The 16,040-nt window shown below is 39.6% G+C and overlaps 1 protein-coding gene across 1 annotated transcript; it reads left to right on the top strand.

Annotated features, from left to right (window-relative positions):
• The first annotated feature begins 4,094 nt into the window (after window positions 1-4,094).
• Window positions 4,095-13,685, top strand: slco1d1 (solute carrier organic anion transporter family, member 1D1). The gene is made up of 13 exons (XM_028954529.1): window positions 4,095-4,145; window positions 5,015-5,156; window positions 5,805-5,937; window positions 6,228-6,349; window positions 6,529-6,675; window positions 6,862-6,960; window positions 7,963-8,226; window positions 11,321-11,485; window positions 11,935-12,130; window positions 12,251-12,416; window positions 13,085-13,269; window positions 13,360-13,424; window positions 13,564-13,685. The coding sequence occupies exons 1-13, from the start codon at window positions 4,095-4,097 to the stop codon at window positions 13,683-13,685; spliced, it is 1,857 nt and encodes a 618-aa protein (XP_028810362.1).
• Window positions 13,686-16,040: the final 2,355 nt, after the last annotated feature.

Here is a 16,040-nt window from a genome sequence, read left to right as displayed (position 1 = left end):
ACACAAGTATTTATGAAAGATGAAATTCATTCAGCACCCAAATAAAACAGTGGGAGCCCACTGCACCAACACGACTTGCTTAAATGCCTCAAACCAAACCTAAAATATATATTTAACACTACCTCCAACTATGATCTCGAAATTCTAGGATTGCTTCCAGCCCAGTTTATGTTGTATCAAGCAAATTTTCTTATTTCAGGAGTCTGAAACTGAACTGAAAGATCTTTGCAAATAATCTTTAAAAGCATTTTAATAATAGTGTCATAGCAACATAATGTTTAACACATTAGAACGCCCGTAATGCCAGTGAGACAATTTAGTGAGACCCTGTCCACTGAATGGTTCTTCCCAACATTCTGGAAATTTCTTTTAAATTGAATCTATCATGGTTTGTGAAAAATAGCATTGTGAAAAAAAACTGATTATCTACATGATGAATCATAATCTTTAACTATGCTTGTGCGAATTATAGATCTTATTAAGTGAAATGGAAGAGGACCACATCAGCTCCTTGAAAGCTCTCTACTGTTGTCCATCATGGCTCAGTATTTGGCCATCTCCTGTTCTACCTGTGCAATAAATTTCTTGGTGAGGCTGAATACTTGCATGGATTATCCTATCACTGCTAGTCACATGACACCCAACTCTTCCTTTCTTTTCCGCCATCAGAGGTACATTCAGGCAAGATCTCTGCTCACCAGTCTGACATCTCATGCATGATGGCAGCTCATCATCTGAAACACAGCCCCATAAAACTTTTTAATTCCAGGGGCTTACAATAATGCATCACGCCACACTACCCACCTTCACCCAGTATGTGACATGCCCTACCAGACAATAAAACATGGGACTTACCGCTCCCTCCCCTGGGGAGATCAGATCACAACCTGGTGCAACATTGTCCCTGTGTAGGAGGGAGCCACCAGTCACCCACACAGTACAGAGATTGCAGGAGGAGAGCAAGGAGGCTATTAAGGACTGTATTGAGTCTAATGTGTGGGAGGTGCTTTGTGACAACCTCAGGGAGGACATCGACCTTGCTTAATTTGCTTAAATTGTGCAGTAATGAATCAATGACATCACCAAATTCAGTTATCCTAGCCTAACAAAAGTATTCTTTTAGAAGTGTGTGCTCCTTTACATTATGGATGAGTCAGTACATTATCTTTACCTAATACATTCTCTAGAAGGAAACAGGAAGCTATTTATAAAAAAAAAAAAAAACGAATGTTGACTTTCAAATGTTGGTTTCAAGAGGTGGTTAGTACCAAGTTAAAGAATGTTCATGATGTCAAATTTCTTTGCACACATTTTAAGCAAATACTTCTTTAGATGACCTATGGCAGTGGGGTTTTACACCTTTCAATGGAAAACCATTCTATATTAGGATGGTATATATCCTGTGCTTCACTTACCAGGGAGTCTTTGAAATCACCATCTTAGAGTTGGCACACCGGGGTTCATTACATTTTTACATTACATTTACAGCATTTATCAGACGCCCTTATCCAGAGCAACTTACAATCAGTATTTACAGGGGCAGTAACCCTTAGGGTTAAGTGTCTTGCTCAGGGACACAATGGTAGTAAGTGGGATTTGAACCTGGGTCTTCTGGTTCATAGGCGAGTGTGTTACCCACTAGGCTACTACCACCAGGTTCACACATGGTGCTGTATGGTACAGAGATCACGGCTGTCACGGCTGCCCTCTGCTGACCAAGGGTGATGATTAAAGGCAGAGGACACATTTTGTTGTGTCACCGTGTGCTGTGCTGCAGTGCATCATAGTGACCATCACTTCACTTTCACGTCTCAAGGTCTATGTGAAACAACTGTCATAATTTTTTTAACCACAAGATGCCACCTGTGCTTCACTGACAAATAAAGAGGATACCCAATATTACTCATATTAAACTTCTCAGTTGTGTTAATAATTGCACTAATAAATGAATGATGACAAATATGTTTAAAAATAAAAGCAGGTGGACTTTTAAATTCACCATTTTTTTCTCTTTATATCAAGTTAACAACATACACACATGTTCTATTAATGGCTTGACTGTTTTTATATTATATTAGTTTTATTTGGCAGTGGTGGCTTAGTGGTTAAGGAAGTGGACATGTAATGGAACGATTTTAGGTTCAAACCCCAAAAAACCAAGGTGCCACTGAGGTCACCTTGAGCAAGGTACTGTCCCCACGCTGCTCTACGCCTTTTATGGCTGCCCACTGCTCACAATTAGAGATGGTTTAAATGCACTGTTGTGTGCAATGTGTGCTGTGCTTGCAGTATATTACAATGACAAAAACATTGTCACTTTGTCGGGCAGGTTCTAAATGATAGTCGATGTGGGTGGAGCTTAAGTCTCTTAAAGCCCTCTCATTGGACAAAGCACAGTTCAGAATCTTTCACAATCCAAAGTGAAATATTATATTAAATCTGCCCTTAAAACATAATCAACCTTTTTTAATCCACCAGTGTAAGAAGTGTCATTTTGTGACCAGCTCTGATCATGACTGATGTTAATTATCTTTAGGAACCTCTGCACATCTCTCTTTTGGGGGCAATTTCATTCTCTCCTTTGTAATCCAATCTTGAACAGTTGTGGTGTGTATACAATGGCTGTATCATGAACATGGACATATGACTCTTCGTGCAATTTTACATTTTGTGCATCTTGCCACACAAAAGTCTTTGTTGATACCTGTGAATTTAAGGGTTGAGATTTAAAAATGATATTATGTATATTATATATAGTTTAGTAAACTTTTAACTACCAGCTTTGGTAGTAAAAGTGGATCAGTGCAGTCTGGTGACCTCTGTTTAGTTTATTTCATTTTAACATTATATAAAAGGCCATGTTAGTGGAGCTTTCCAGATAAAAGCCCTGTAAACCTGGTTTGTGGCATTGGTGTTGAAAAACACATTGAAAAACTTGTAAAACCAAACTGAATTGAGACCATAGTAGCTACTAGCATTTTTGGCATGAATGGACATGTTCTACACTGGATGTTCACCACCACATGTGAGGGAAGGGAAGACCTCTGTTGATATGATCAACTGAGCACCCCATGAGTACTGGGCTACTGATTACTGCTATAATGTAGATAGATAAGAGCTTTATGCCTGATCAAAGTCCCACTCACAGGACAACCCTCTGCACTCTACCATCACACCAGATAGACTCGGAATCAGGTAACACACAATTTTTTCCTCTTTGCCCCTATTTTCTATTCAGTGCAGAGTGAATGATTTGTTATTATTGAATTTAAAATAAGATATCTTATCTATTATATCTGGTATAAATTGTATTAGATTTTTCTGAATTTTGCAAATGAAAAAAAGTCCATATTTTGCTAGTGTAATTACAGGTTTTGGAGAATATCTGCTTTTCTACAGTTTCAAATGAGGAAAGTGTGTAATAAATATATAAGTCAGCAGTATGATTATCCTCTGTTCAGAAAGAATCCATGGGAAGGTAGGCTGAAATCATTGTTGTTGCTGATATCTGTTAATGCAGCAGAGTAGAAAGGGCTTTGGGTTCTTCTGTGATCTTCTCTCCTGCCTTGACAGTTACCATGACATAATCCCAGAAAATGATCACATCATGACATCCCATCAGGATACCTTAAATACATATTATAGACATGTGCTGGATTGTCCATGAACAGCAGTGATATCTCCCATATCCACTAATTTGTGGTGTGGTGGTAGTAGCCCAGTGTGTAACACACTCGCCTATGAACTAGAAGACCCAGGTTCAAATCCCACTGCCATTGTGTCCCTGAGCAAAACACTTAACCCTAAATTGCTCCAGGGGGGGACTGTCCCTGTCACTACTGATTGTAAGTCCCCCTGGATAAGGGCGTCTAATAAATGCTGTAAATGTAAATGTAAATTTGGGAAGCATGTGAATTTTCTCATTGTTCTGGGTAGCATTCTGTTGTAGGAAATTGTCTGAATGACCACAAAATTTACTACAAAATGTAATTCAGTGGTATCTGCTGTGTTTGTCATAAAATTTCTCCATAGGTTCTACACTGCCAGACCCACTGGGTTCATGTTTATTTGAATATCATCTTTAACCTGGCATCATGAGTGTTGCAACCAATGAGCCACGTGAGTCCTGCTGCTCCAAACTGAAGGTCAGTTACCCATCAGACATCTCTTCAAACATCTCTAAAATGATCATATGAAAAAATGACCGGTTCATAAATTGTTAATTTCTGGACTAATTTGTCCTAAATTTGGTTGCCTGTTGTGCTGAACATAGTATCCCTGATGAGAAAGCAAAAATAACAAATTTCAACAATTTAGATTAAAACTTGTCATTGAGAATTAGAACAAATAAAAAAACAAATGTCATTTCATACAGTTGCATAAACTATGGACTGCGATATTGATTTATAATTTTTCAGCTACAATTGTGGATTCTATTTTTGTTCTTTAATGATTTCTCAGATCATCAGACTACTACCCAAAATCTCACAGTTGCATAAATGCACGCATGATGACCTATTAACCTCTGACCTACAGAACAGGCTTTTAAGTGCTTTAATCTTTAACTCTTTATTGTCTGGGTAATGAACAGCATTAGCAGTAAATGATGGGCCTCAAAGACTTGCAGTTGCTTTTGTGATTGGTCACTTTACACAGTTGATGAGTATTTTGCTGCTGCCCAATGCAAGGAAAAGTCAAGTAGTTGGTCAAACTCATCCAGCACAATGAAATCCACATTTCCACAAACCCACTCTCCCACAAATCTTAGCGCCATTCAACAAGTAACAAAACTCCAAAACTTGTGGAGGACAAAAAGGAAGTAAAACCAAAAACAACAATACAATTCAGTGAGCATGAATGAGCAAACTGTGGGTATAAATCAAGAGACTCAACAGATTTGACTTTAAATGCCTTGACATTTGTCACTTGTTGCACAATACCATAACCCTCTGACCCAGAAATGTCTGTGCTTGAATGTGTGTGCACATGTGTCTTTGTCTGTGATTGTAAATAGCTGTTCCTGGTGGCCCTGTCTTTCGTCTACTTTGCCAAAGCATTCCAGGGCAGTTATATGAAGAGCTCAGTGACACAGATCGAAAGGCGTTTTGACATCCCCAGTACTTTCATTGGGGTGATAGATGGGAGTTTTGAAATCGGTAAGATTGCTTGCATTCATGTTGCACATGAATTAATTTCCCCCATCCTATGGATGGACAGAATGCAATTTAATAAAAAATTACTTTACATTTTACTTTTCTTTTTTTATTTTTACACATACAAAATACACAATATGGTGTGTGACAGTGGGTACTGTCTGTGTCGACACAAGGCGGAAGACCATGTTCACTGCCACACTGGTGCCACTTTCTCACAAGGTGTTATTGCAATCATACCACAGTAATTTAATATTTATTTATGAGTGTTGCGACAATAAACTTTAGCGTCCATGATGAATTAGTTCCATCTCTGGTCCGCCTGTTCCTAAGCAACATCAGCAGCTTGACGATGTATGATATTTGATTTTATATAGGTTAGGATGTTTTGATGATATCAATCAAAATTACATATACAGTTGCATGTATAATTGCTAATAATGCCAGGTTTATGACATCATAACCATGCAAGTCATGAAACCACAGCAAACCAGTATATTGTGTGGCTATAAATCCTCTAAAAGAATGATTTCCTTTTGTAGTTGAAAGTCTACATATACTTGCCAATACCAGCAATGAACATGTAAAAAACCAAGCAAACTATCCATTCAGAAGGTCCCGCATAACTGATTGGTGCACTCTTGCTGACAGGTAATCTGCTGGTCATAGCGTTTGTGAGTTATTTTGGTGCAAAGCTCCACCGGCCCAGGCTGATCGGAGCCGGCTGCCTGATAATGGCGGTCGGCTCTTTCTGCACAGCCCTACCACACTTCTTCCAGGGGCCGTAAGTGACCATCTCGAGTGCCACAACACACTGACAACAGAAATACCCATGTCATGCTTACGAGGGGAAATAATGTCATTTGATGCAGTCATCTGGAGTTTTTTATTCCAGCATTACCAGAGACTTCCATTGCTCAAACTTTAGAGATTAAGGACACTATTTTTCAAAATAGTGCTTCGCACAATTTACAAGGATAAATAGACTAAGATAAATAGACCAAAAAAAGGTGTTCCTTGTGAAGGTGTTCCGGTGATGATAGTTTGGTTTTTAACAAGTTTCTTGTTTTACAGATATAAATATGAAACAACAATCACACAATCTTCTGAAAAAAACCTCACTCACACCATGTTGCCGTGTCAAAAAAGTGCCGAGGAGTCTGCAGATGGACTTCCTTCAGCAGATAGCCTTGAAGGTACTTAAAGATTCGGCTATCCATTTGGAATGATGCATGTGGTTTTTAGAAGACTGTCATCATTAGTCACTTTAAAGACTCACATGTCCTATTTGGGACATGCTGATATCTGAGCAGTGTGCGTGAACTGTTTTGTGGAGACATGTTGAGAACTGTTTGCAACTGATCTCTTTGTTCAGAGTGTGAGAAAGCAGCAGGGTCGTCTTTGTGGGCCTACGTGTTTCTTGGCAACATGCTTCGAGGGATTGGAGAGACCCCAGTCATGCCACTGGGACTGTCCTACCTGGATGATTTTTCTCAGGAGGAAAACACAGCCCTTTACTTAGGTCAGAATATCTCATATTATAATGTGAAGAAAAAAATCTGAATACCACTAGTATGATTTGTGTGTGTGTGTGTGTGTGTGTGTGTGTATATATATATATATACATACATACAGAGTTCGTAATTAATAATTAATTTATACAGAACCAAAGCCTAAAGTCTTATCTCTGACCTTTTCTCTTATGCAGCCTGTATACAAACAGTCGGGATCATTGGACCTATGTTTGGTTTTCTCCTGGGCTCATTCTGTGCCAGGCTCTATGTAGACATTGGGGCTGTGGACTTAGGCAAGTGACTTTTTCTTGTGAAAAAATTTTCCTGCTCCCATTAAGTAACACTGTGCAATGAATGAATAAATTAACTTCTTTGTTATAATGGTTCTGTTTACCTTTCTGGGAGCTCAGCTGTACCGGACAATTAGTATTATCTGCTATCAGGGGACTCTGAGCCCCCCTAATTTTTGGAAATGCAAAGTATGGCAAAGGTTGGCTCTGCATGCAGTATATATTTGCCAGGTCATAATAATTAAAATGGGGCTAAAGTTCACTTTCAAGGTGGTGTGTCCAATATATGGTGTCTCCCACACCACCCCTCTGCTACGTTCCCTTCACTGGCTCCCAGTAGCTGCACGCATCAGGTTCAAAATACTGATGCTGGCCTACAAAGCTAAACATGGAGCAGCACCATCCTACCTCACAGCTCTTATTACACCCCGCACTGCACCTCGTTTACTCCGAGCCTCCAGTACTGCTCGCCTGGTCCCTCCATCTCTGAAGGTAAAAGGAAAACATTCATCCAGACTTTTCTCCATCTTGGCCCCTCGGTGGTGGAATGAACTTCCCCTCGAGGTCAGAACAGCTCAGTCACTGAGCACCTTCAAACGACAGCTCAAGACCTTCCTCTTTAAAGAATATTTAGATTAAATTGTAATTTTCTTGTCAAACTTTGTGTACAGAATCTACAACAGAGTGAATTAAATAGATGTATTCATAGTTGGGGTCCTAGTGAACCGGAATTGATCTCTTCATCGATGGTAACTTGAAAGCACGTTGTAAGTCGCTCTGGATAAGGGCGTCTGCCAAATGCCGTAAATGTAAATGTAAAATGTGTAAGTAACTGTCTGAATAAGCTGAACATGTGAAAGGAACAGAAACTGTTAGACAAAGTGGAGTGTCTTGTGAGTTGCAAGCCACAACTTGAGGAACATTATATAATACAGATGCACAATTTATCAAATTTAAAAACATTTCAATTACAAATGTTAATTTTTGCTTCTTTCTTCTGTACAGATGTAATCGCCATCAACCACAAAGACTCCAGATGGGTTGGAGCATGGTGGTTGGGTTTCTTGGTTACTGGTGCTGTGATGCTCCTGGCTGGAATACCATTCTGGTTTTTGCCCAAGTCTCTACCTAAGCAAGAGAGCAAAAACAGCAAGAAGGCCGTCAATGGTACACAAGGGGAACAAGGCCCTTTTCTACCCCAAGAGGGCAAAAGTGAGCCTTCATCTTGCGAGAAGCAGCAGCCTGTTACCATGGCCTCCCTGGCTAAAGGTAGGACTCCAGATCTGTTCCAACTAGGTCCCAGATTCATTTTGTTGAGGGCAATCTACTGCATCATTATTCATCTTCACATTTTTGAAACTGAAAATTGGAAAAAAAAAATGTGGAAATGTTTTACACTCACATCAGGCATTCAAAGAAAGTGTGATTTTGCCAATTTTTTCACAGTTGCAGTTAACATGAGCTGCAACAAAGCATCACATGACATTTATGTATGAAGTAAAAGGCATGACAAAAAGTGCTATTGATTTGAGTGGGTGATCCAAAAGTGTGTGGTCCTCCTGTAGAGAAAGCAGACTATCACCTCCCAGAAAAAAAAACTCTAATATGTGACCACTCATATAAGGGACTTGACTTTCCATGCAATGTGAATAATGCACCTGCATGGTCATCTAATAGAAATAAAGTCAGTGCTGCAATAGAAATAAATCTGCCAAATTCAAAAGCATAATCCTTCCACATTCTTACTGCTAGGCCAACACTGCCCCAGGACTCTCCCCAAGAGCAGCAGCCGCTGTGTTGTGTGGATTTCCACCATAGCTGGAAACATGTGACCTCCATAGTAGGCAGAAATACATCACTTCCATAGTAAACTGAAACATGTGACCTCCACAGTATATGGAAACACGTGACCTCCACAGTATATGGAAACACGTGACCTCCGTCGTAAGCAAACTTTCAAACATTCAAGGTTAGGGTTAGGTTTAGGGCTGGGGTTAGGGTTAGGTCCTAACCTCACAGAAGCTGCAGACAGACCGTTCCTGGAATATGCAAAGACTTGTGGAATTTCCGGGAGACATATTTCTAGTGTTGTAGTCAAGACCGCCTAAACTGAGACCAAGACATTGCTAGGACTGGAGGGTATAAAAACCAAGATACTGCCAAGACTTGAGGGTGGTAGTAGCCTAGTGGGTAATACCCTCGCCTATGAACCAGAAGACCCAGGTTCAAATTCCGCTTACTACCATTGTGTCCCTGAGCAAGACACTTAACCCTAAGTTGCTCCAGGGGTACTGTCCCCTGTAACTACTGATTGTAAGTTGCTCTGGATAAGGGCGTCTGATAAATGCCGTAAATGTAAATGTAAATGTTCAGGGTACCGAGACCAAGATGAGACCAAAAAACACTAAGTTGAGACCAAGACCAATGCTGGTTGAGACTGAGACTAAGACCAATACCAAAAACAGACTAGGTCTAGAATTGACGTCACATTACTCAGGTCAACTATAGAGAAAAAGGCATTGAAATATTCTCAGCAATCCTCTCCAATAATCGTTTTATCAGGCCTTGTCATGGGAAAGAGATGGGATGTACCTGAAAGATGTTCATATTAGGTCTCTTATACCAGGGCCGAGGCCTTGGGTAAGCTATGAATATGTAACGATCCCTTGCTTTGAATTGAACACAATGGACATTTGGATCTCAAATGTCACTGATGCTGTAAAATATATTTTCTTCTCGCAAATTAGCCAAATTAATGTTAGATAAGATAGTGCTAGTTCACTGATCTAAAGAATTAATAAAGGGTAATGTATGGAGCCCCTAAAGTACTATGAAGCTATTTTAAATAATTTACATATCTAAAAGCATATTTTTAAACTCCAGCTCATGATGGAGACGAGTCAACTAATCAAGTTTATTTTTCATTTTGGAATGTCATACAATGAAATTGTCTTGCACATAGACACAGAATTGTAATCAGATGGACTAATTTTCTGCAGATACTCATAACAGGCTAAGCCGACTGAAGGATTACACAGACTTAGGTCACGTTATTGACTTCATCCAGGAACAATTTGTAATGGGTTTGGTTCATGTCGTGGAAGATACTCTGGTGAAGCATGCAGAGAAAGGAGGCCCACGGGGGAGAATCTCAAGGCATATACTCGTGTCTGTTCTGTGTGTCGTAATCTTTAGTGTGTACTACAGGCAACAAAAAAACAAATACATGAACGAATACCTTCATCTTAAAATTGTCATCTGTTGAGTGCAGATTTCGCAACACTGGGGGGTAGTAGCCTAGTGGGTAACACACTCGCCTATGAACCAGAAGTAGTAAATCCCGCTTACTACCATTGTGTCCCTGAGCAAGACACTTAACCCTAAGGTGCTCCAGGGGGAGGGCTGTCCCTGTAACTACTGATTGTAAGTCGCTCTGGATAAGGGCGTCTGGTAAATGCCATAAATGGAAATGTAACACTGCCCCAATAAAATTATGCAGGTTTCGTATCCGTATGTTAATTTTTGAGTAAGTGCACAAAAAACGTTGCAAAGAACGTAGGATACGGACTGTAGCTGTACTTACGTACATACGTATGTAGTTAACAGCAAGTATATTTCTGCCTTTACCCTGCCCACAGCATAGTGCATAGGAGTACATCTCAAACTGAACTAATTATATTTGATTCATGTTCAAATTGATTCACATGACAAGTTAAAACCAGTTTTTGCCATGTGAATTAATGGGTGCATTGACAGCTTCTCATGAAAAAGAATTTGTCTGTATTCACACAGAACAAGCAGCTGACCTAAGAGTTATTGAGGTCTATTTTATAGAAATAACTGTCCTAAACTGAAGTCCACAGACTGTTTTCTTTTTTCCCCCATCCCATCGAGACTGCTATGTCCGAGACTAAGACAAGGCAGAGACCAAATAGTGTCGAGACAGAGACAAGGCCGAGACCGAATAGCATTGAGACCAAGACAAGGCCGAGACCACAAAAAACACTACAGCCCAAAGCAGACAATATCGCCACCTACTGTTATTGAGTTTCAAAAGACAGCACTTTATTCGTAACATTGCCCAGACAAAGACCCCCTGAAAACAGGTTCATGATCTACAAGTTGAGATTCACTGGTTGGGTGTGACAGGTTATTCCAGTGCAGGCTTCTCTTGGCTTTTTATCTATCATGCTGTCTTTTTTTTTTCACACAAGTAGATGTTGGTTAACCTTCAGCCACTGTATTCTGATCTCAGCTCACCTTTTAACCTTGTCCATGTCTCTCTACGTTTCTAGATATTACACTGAAAATCAGATGAGATCATCAAAATGAAATTGTGTGTGAATCTTTCTTTAAATTTCAGATTTCCTGCCATCTTTGAAAAGGCTGTTCAGTGACTCTGTGTACATACTCATTATTTGTACATCCCTGGTGGCAGTAAGTGGCTTCATTGGGATGATCACTTTTAAACCCAAGTTCATGGAACAAACGTATGGACAGTCTTCATCAAAGGCCATCTTCATGATTGGTATTATATGTATTTACACACATAATAAAGTAAAAAATATGAACAATAACACCCATGTGATCTCTCTCCAAGCAGTTAAATACCCAAAACATGTAGGTGACAGTGCATTAGATATCATACTAATAGTGAAACCAACTGTCTAACATTAAATTGGCAGAAAATATGCTATTAATATCAGGTGGTCTCGCCTATGAACCTGAAGACCACAGGTTCAAACTCCATTTAGTACCATTGTGTCCCTGAGCAAGACACTTAGTTCTGAGTATCCCTGTAACTACTGATTGTAAGGCAGTATGGGTAATTGTAATTATAAAAATGTAAATATAGCTATGTATAATTATAAATTTGAATTGAACAGTATCTAAAAAAAACTATATGTGATTTTTCTATTTAAATATCTTATAATAATTTTTAAAATGTACTCATTAACTTGTGCTCAATCTTCCCAGGCATTATGAATCTACCAGCTGTAGCTCTGGGCATCATCACTGGTGGCTTTGTGATGAAGCGTTTCAAGCTGAGCATTCTGGGAGCAGCACGGGTTTCTGTCACCACCTCACTTGTGTCATTCTGTCTTCTGCTAACTCAGTATTTCCTGCAGTGCAGAAATGCGCAGGTAGCAGGTCTCACTGTGTCCTATGAGGGGTAAGAGTCATGACAAATAAACTAGGCCATTGTCCAATCCTAATGCCGTATGTAAAGTATGGACATTTTTTAGATCGCCACCAATTCATTCATTAAAAATAATCTTAATGTCTGTCCAAGGTTACCTGAAGTCTCCTACGAACCAGAGACCCTGTTGGCTCAATGTAATACAGAGTGTTCCTGTTCTCTGAAGCACTGGGACCCTGTGTGTGCGTCCAATGGCATAACCTATGCCAACCCCTGCCTGGCAGGTTGCCAGACAGCCACTGGCTTTGGCAAGGATATGGTGAGGCAATGCATGCAATTAACTATGTGCAACTTAAGGCAGTGGTGGGCAGCGGTGGCCTAGTGGTTAAGGAAGTGGCCCCGTAACCATAAGGTTGCCGGTTCGAGTTGCCGAGGTGCCACTGAGCATAGCACTGTCCCCACACACAGCTCCCTGGGCACCTGTCATGGCTGCCCGCTGCTCACCAAGGGTGATGGTTAAATACAGAGGACACATTTTGTTATGTCACCGTGTGCTGTGCTACAGTGTTTCACAATGACAAGCACTTTGCTTTCACTTAACTTTAAATGAATTGATCAACACCGTTGTTGGTGTTCAAAACTTTTGACATTTAAGATGGGAGAAACATTGGGAAGGAGTCAGATAGGAACCGCCTTCCAGGGTAGAGTGAGCGTGCATTAAATGTCAGAGCATGGTTGGTGTTTATTTATCCAAGAAAACAGTGCCATAGTTGATTATTATTAAATAGGATAGGAGCTATGTTACTAGGTTTTTAGATGACAACCCTCCAGCATTCATTTTTTTAAAGCTGCTTACCTTCAAGATTTCCACTCTTGAACGCAAACATTCTTTTATTGTACCACCCCTGTAATTTTGTGTATTTTGTTTTGCATTTTTGCATTGCCTTCTAGTTCACTATTTCACACTGATCTTTTTTGCCTCTCCAGGTTTTTCACAATTGTACATGCATTGGGGAGGTGCCCATCCTTCCAACAAATATGTCTGCCACATTGGGACAGTGCTCAAGGAGTGAAGACTGTGACAAGATGTTCAAATTCTATATGGCAATATCAGTGTTGGGGGCTTTTGTGTCTGCCTGTGGAGCCACACCAGGTTACATTGTCCTGCTCAGGCACGTAGATGTCAAAACTCAAATTGAGAATGTGTTTAATCACTGCATACATTATAAGCAAAATCTAAATGATTTTTTTTTAATCTGTAGATCAATATCATCTGATTTGAAATCATTGGCCCTGGGTATGCAAACTTTGATAGTTAGGACACTAGGTGAGCACACATGCCGTTTTTGCTAAAGAAATATTGAGAACACCACAACTGAATGGCTGTTGTAGTAAAGTGTAAAACAGTAAAACTGCATTAAAATGCATTTTGGGCTGTGTGAAAGTTCTTGCTGTTGTTCAAATAGGTGGAATCCCTCCGCCAATATATTTTGGGGCACTGATTGACCAGGCTTGCCTTAAATGGGGAACCAAACGATGCGGAGGCAGAGGAGCATGTCGGCTCTACGATACAGATGCATTTAGGTGAAGTGATCATAAGGGTGCAATTGGTTGCTTTGTTCAAAATGTCTGTTAATGGTGTTGACATATTTGTACATGCTATGTCATTTAGAACTCCCATCCTTTGTGTTCCTGCAGGTCAAGGTTTCTGGGCCTGATCTATGGCCTGTACGCACTATCTTATGTGCTGTGGGCCTTGCTGTACAAGCGGCTCGTTCAGCGGCATAAAAAGAAGGCAGCTGAGCCAGAAGCAGTCAACCAGGAAGGAAATGATGATAGTAGTAAAAACACCCAGGACGAAACGGGACAGGAGCCTGAGAAGGAGACCAACATCTAAAGCTGTCACCTAGAATACATTCATAGACTAGATCTACTCACATATTGTGCTTTGAAATGTGTGGCCAGTTTCTGTTGTTACATATGTCCTATTTCTGTCATATTTTAAGGTCAGTTTCAGTTTTGTCATCTATTCCAGAGTTCATGTCAAATGTTATAATGTTTTTTGGTTCAGTTTACTTTTTGTTAGTAAAAAAAAAAATTCTGCTCTTACTGTTTTATAGAATTCTGATCCTGATTACAACATTCCTACAAAAAAATTGTTACAGTGATGTTGTGTTGTTTTAGATTTCTTTGATTGTTCGTTTATAGTTTTTAAATAATGTAGTAAATATAAGTCATGTATGAACACTAGGCTGTGCTGTTCAACCAGAACAGTGTAGAAAAACACACATCTATGCTGCAAAGGTATTTGTATTTTAAAGTCATTTAAAGTCATTTATTAAAGTCATTTAGAATTAATATCATATCAATTAAAATGGATTGATTAATTTCATGTTGAGAGTTCGAATGTGATACATTTCTATCCTTTAAAGGCTTTGGGAGTAAAACATGTCACCTTTGTCACCGTCCTAGCTGTTGCTGCTCTGACAGCTTCTGCTGACTCAGTTAGGCCAATTTACATTTAATGCATCAGCTAGAATAATGTTTTATCATAAATGTCCATGTTTCACTATGAATACGTCTTCTTCTTATCGCAAGATGTGTCCAGTGTTCATTTCCCTTTTTAAATCCACACATTACTCAACCCTTAACCAGATGCACATAGAGCCAATACCAGAAATGTGAGATTTTTTTTTCTGACCATGGGCTTACATACAACAGAATTTCAAGTTGTTTTAATTGCAACTCTTTTTTCTTTAAACAGCTTGAATGATTTATCAGGGGTTTTTTCTGCATATTTTTACACTAGTCAACTAGTGAACTACAGTTACAGGTTCAACAGCCAGCAGGTTGTAAGAAAATCGGTGAAATCGGAAATCGGTTTAATTGGTGAAATCTGGAACCTGATGTTTTTCAACACTTTTGTGTTTTGTGTTTACGTATTTTTGTTCCGTGTTACTTTTACGCATTAAAACCCAATTTCATTTCAAAATGTCCAGCGTTTGTGTTGCATCCCTACATGGGCGTGGCATGACTGGGGCCTTTCTGCTTTGTCAGCGCCAATCAACCTGACAACAGAGCCCTAATCATGTACAGGTTGCACTGACGTCCCTGTTAAAGGAAGGAGACGGCAGCAGGACAGGGGTGCAGCATTGATGTGGACATTATTAAAGTCATTTAGAATTAATATCATATCAATTAAAATGGATTGATTAATTTCATGTTGAGAGTTGGAATGTGATACATTTCTATCCTTTAAAGGCTTTGGGAGTAAAACATGTCACCTTTGTCACCGTCCTAGCTGTTGCTGCTCTGACAGCTTCTGCTGACTCAGTTAGGCCAATTTACATTTAATGCATCAGCTAGAATAATGTTTTATCATAAATGTCCATGTTTCACTATGAATACGTCTTCTTCTTATCGCAAGATGTGTCCAGTGTTCATTTCCCTTTTTAAATCCACACATTACTCAACCCTTAACCAGATGCACATAGAGCCAATACCAGAAATGTGAGATTTTTTTTTCTGACCATGGGCTTACATACAACAGAATTTCAAGTTGTTTTAATTGCAACTCTTTTTTCTTTAAACAGCTTGAATGATTTATCAGGGGTTTTTTCTGCATATTTTTACACTAGTCAACTAGTGAACTACAGTTACAGGTTCAACAGCCAGGAGGTTGTAAGAAAATCGGTGAAATCGGAAATCGGTTTAATTGGTGAAATCTGGAATCTGATGTTTTTCAACACTTTTGTGTTTTGTGTTTACGTATTTTTGTTCCGTGTTACTTTTACGCATTAAAACCCAATTTCATTTCAAAATGTCCAGCGTTTGTGTTGCATCCCTACATGGGCGTGGCATGACTGGGGCCTTTCTGCTTTGTCAGCGCCAATCAACCTGACAACAGAGCCCTAATCATGTACAGGTTGCACTGACGTCCCTG

Source organism: Denticeps clupeoides, chromosome 15 (genome assembly GCF_900700375.1).
Source record: "Denticeps clupeoides chromosome 15, fDenClu1.1, whole genome shotgun sequence".
Lineage (NCBI taxonomy): Eukaryota > Metazoa > Chordata > Actinopteri > Clupeiformes > Denticipitidae > Denticeps > Denticeps clupeoides.
Note: the sequence above shows the minus strand (reverse complement) of the source record. Positions and strands in the feature narration are given on the sequence as shown.

Excerpts from the sequence above, each read along its gene's own strand:
- slco1d1 (XM_028954529.1), top strand. The coding sequence starts at position 4,095 with ATGAGTGTTGCAACCAATGAGCCACGTGAGTCCTGCTGCTCCAAACTG. Across the intron at positions 8,227-11,320 it reads CATGGCCTCCCTGGCTAAAG|ATTTCCTGCCATCTTTGAAA; the intron begins GTAGGACTCCAG and ends TTTAAATTTCAG. Across the intron at positions 11,486-11,934 it reads AAAGGCCATCTTCATGATTG|GCATTATGAATCTACCAGCT; the intron begins GTATTATATGTA and ends CAATCTTCCCAG.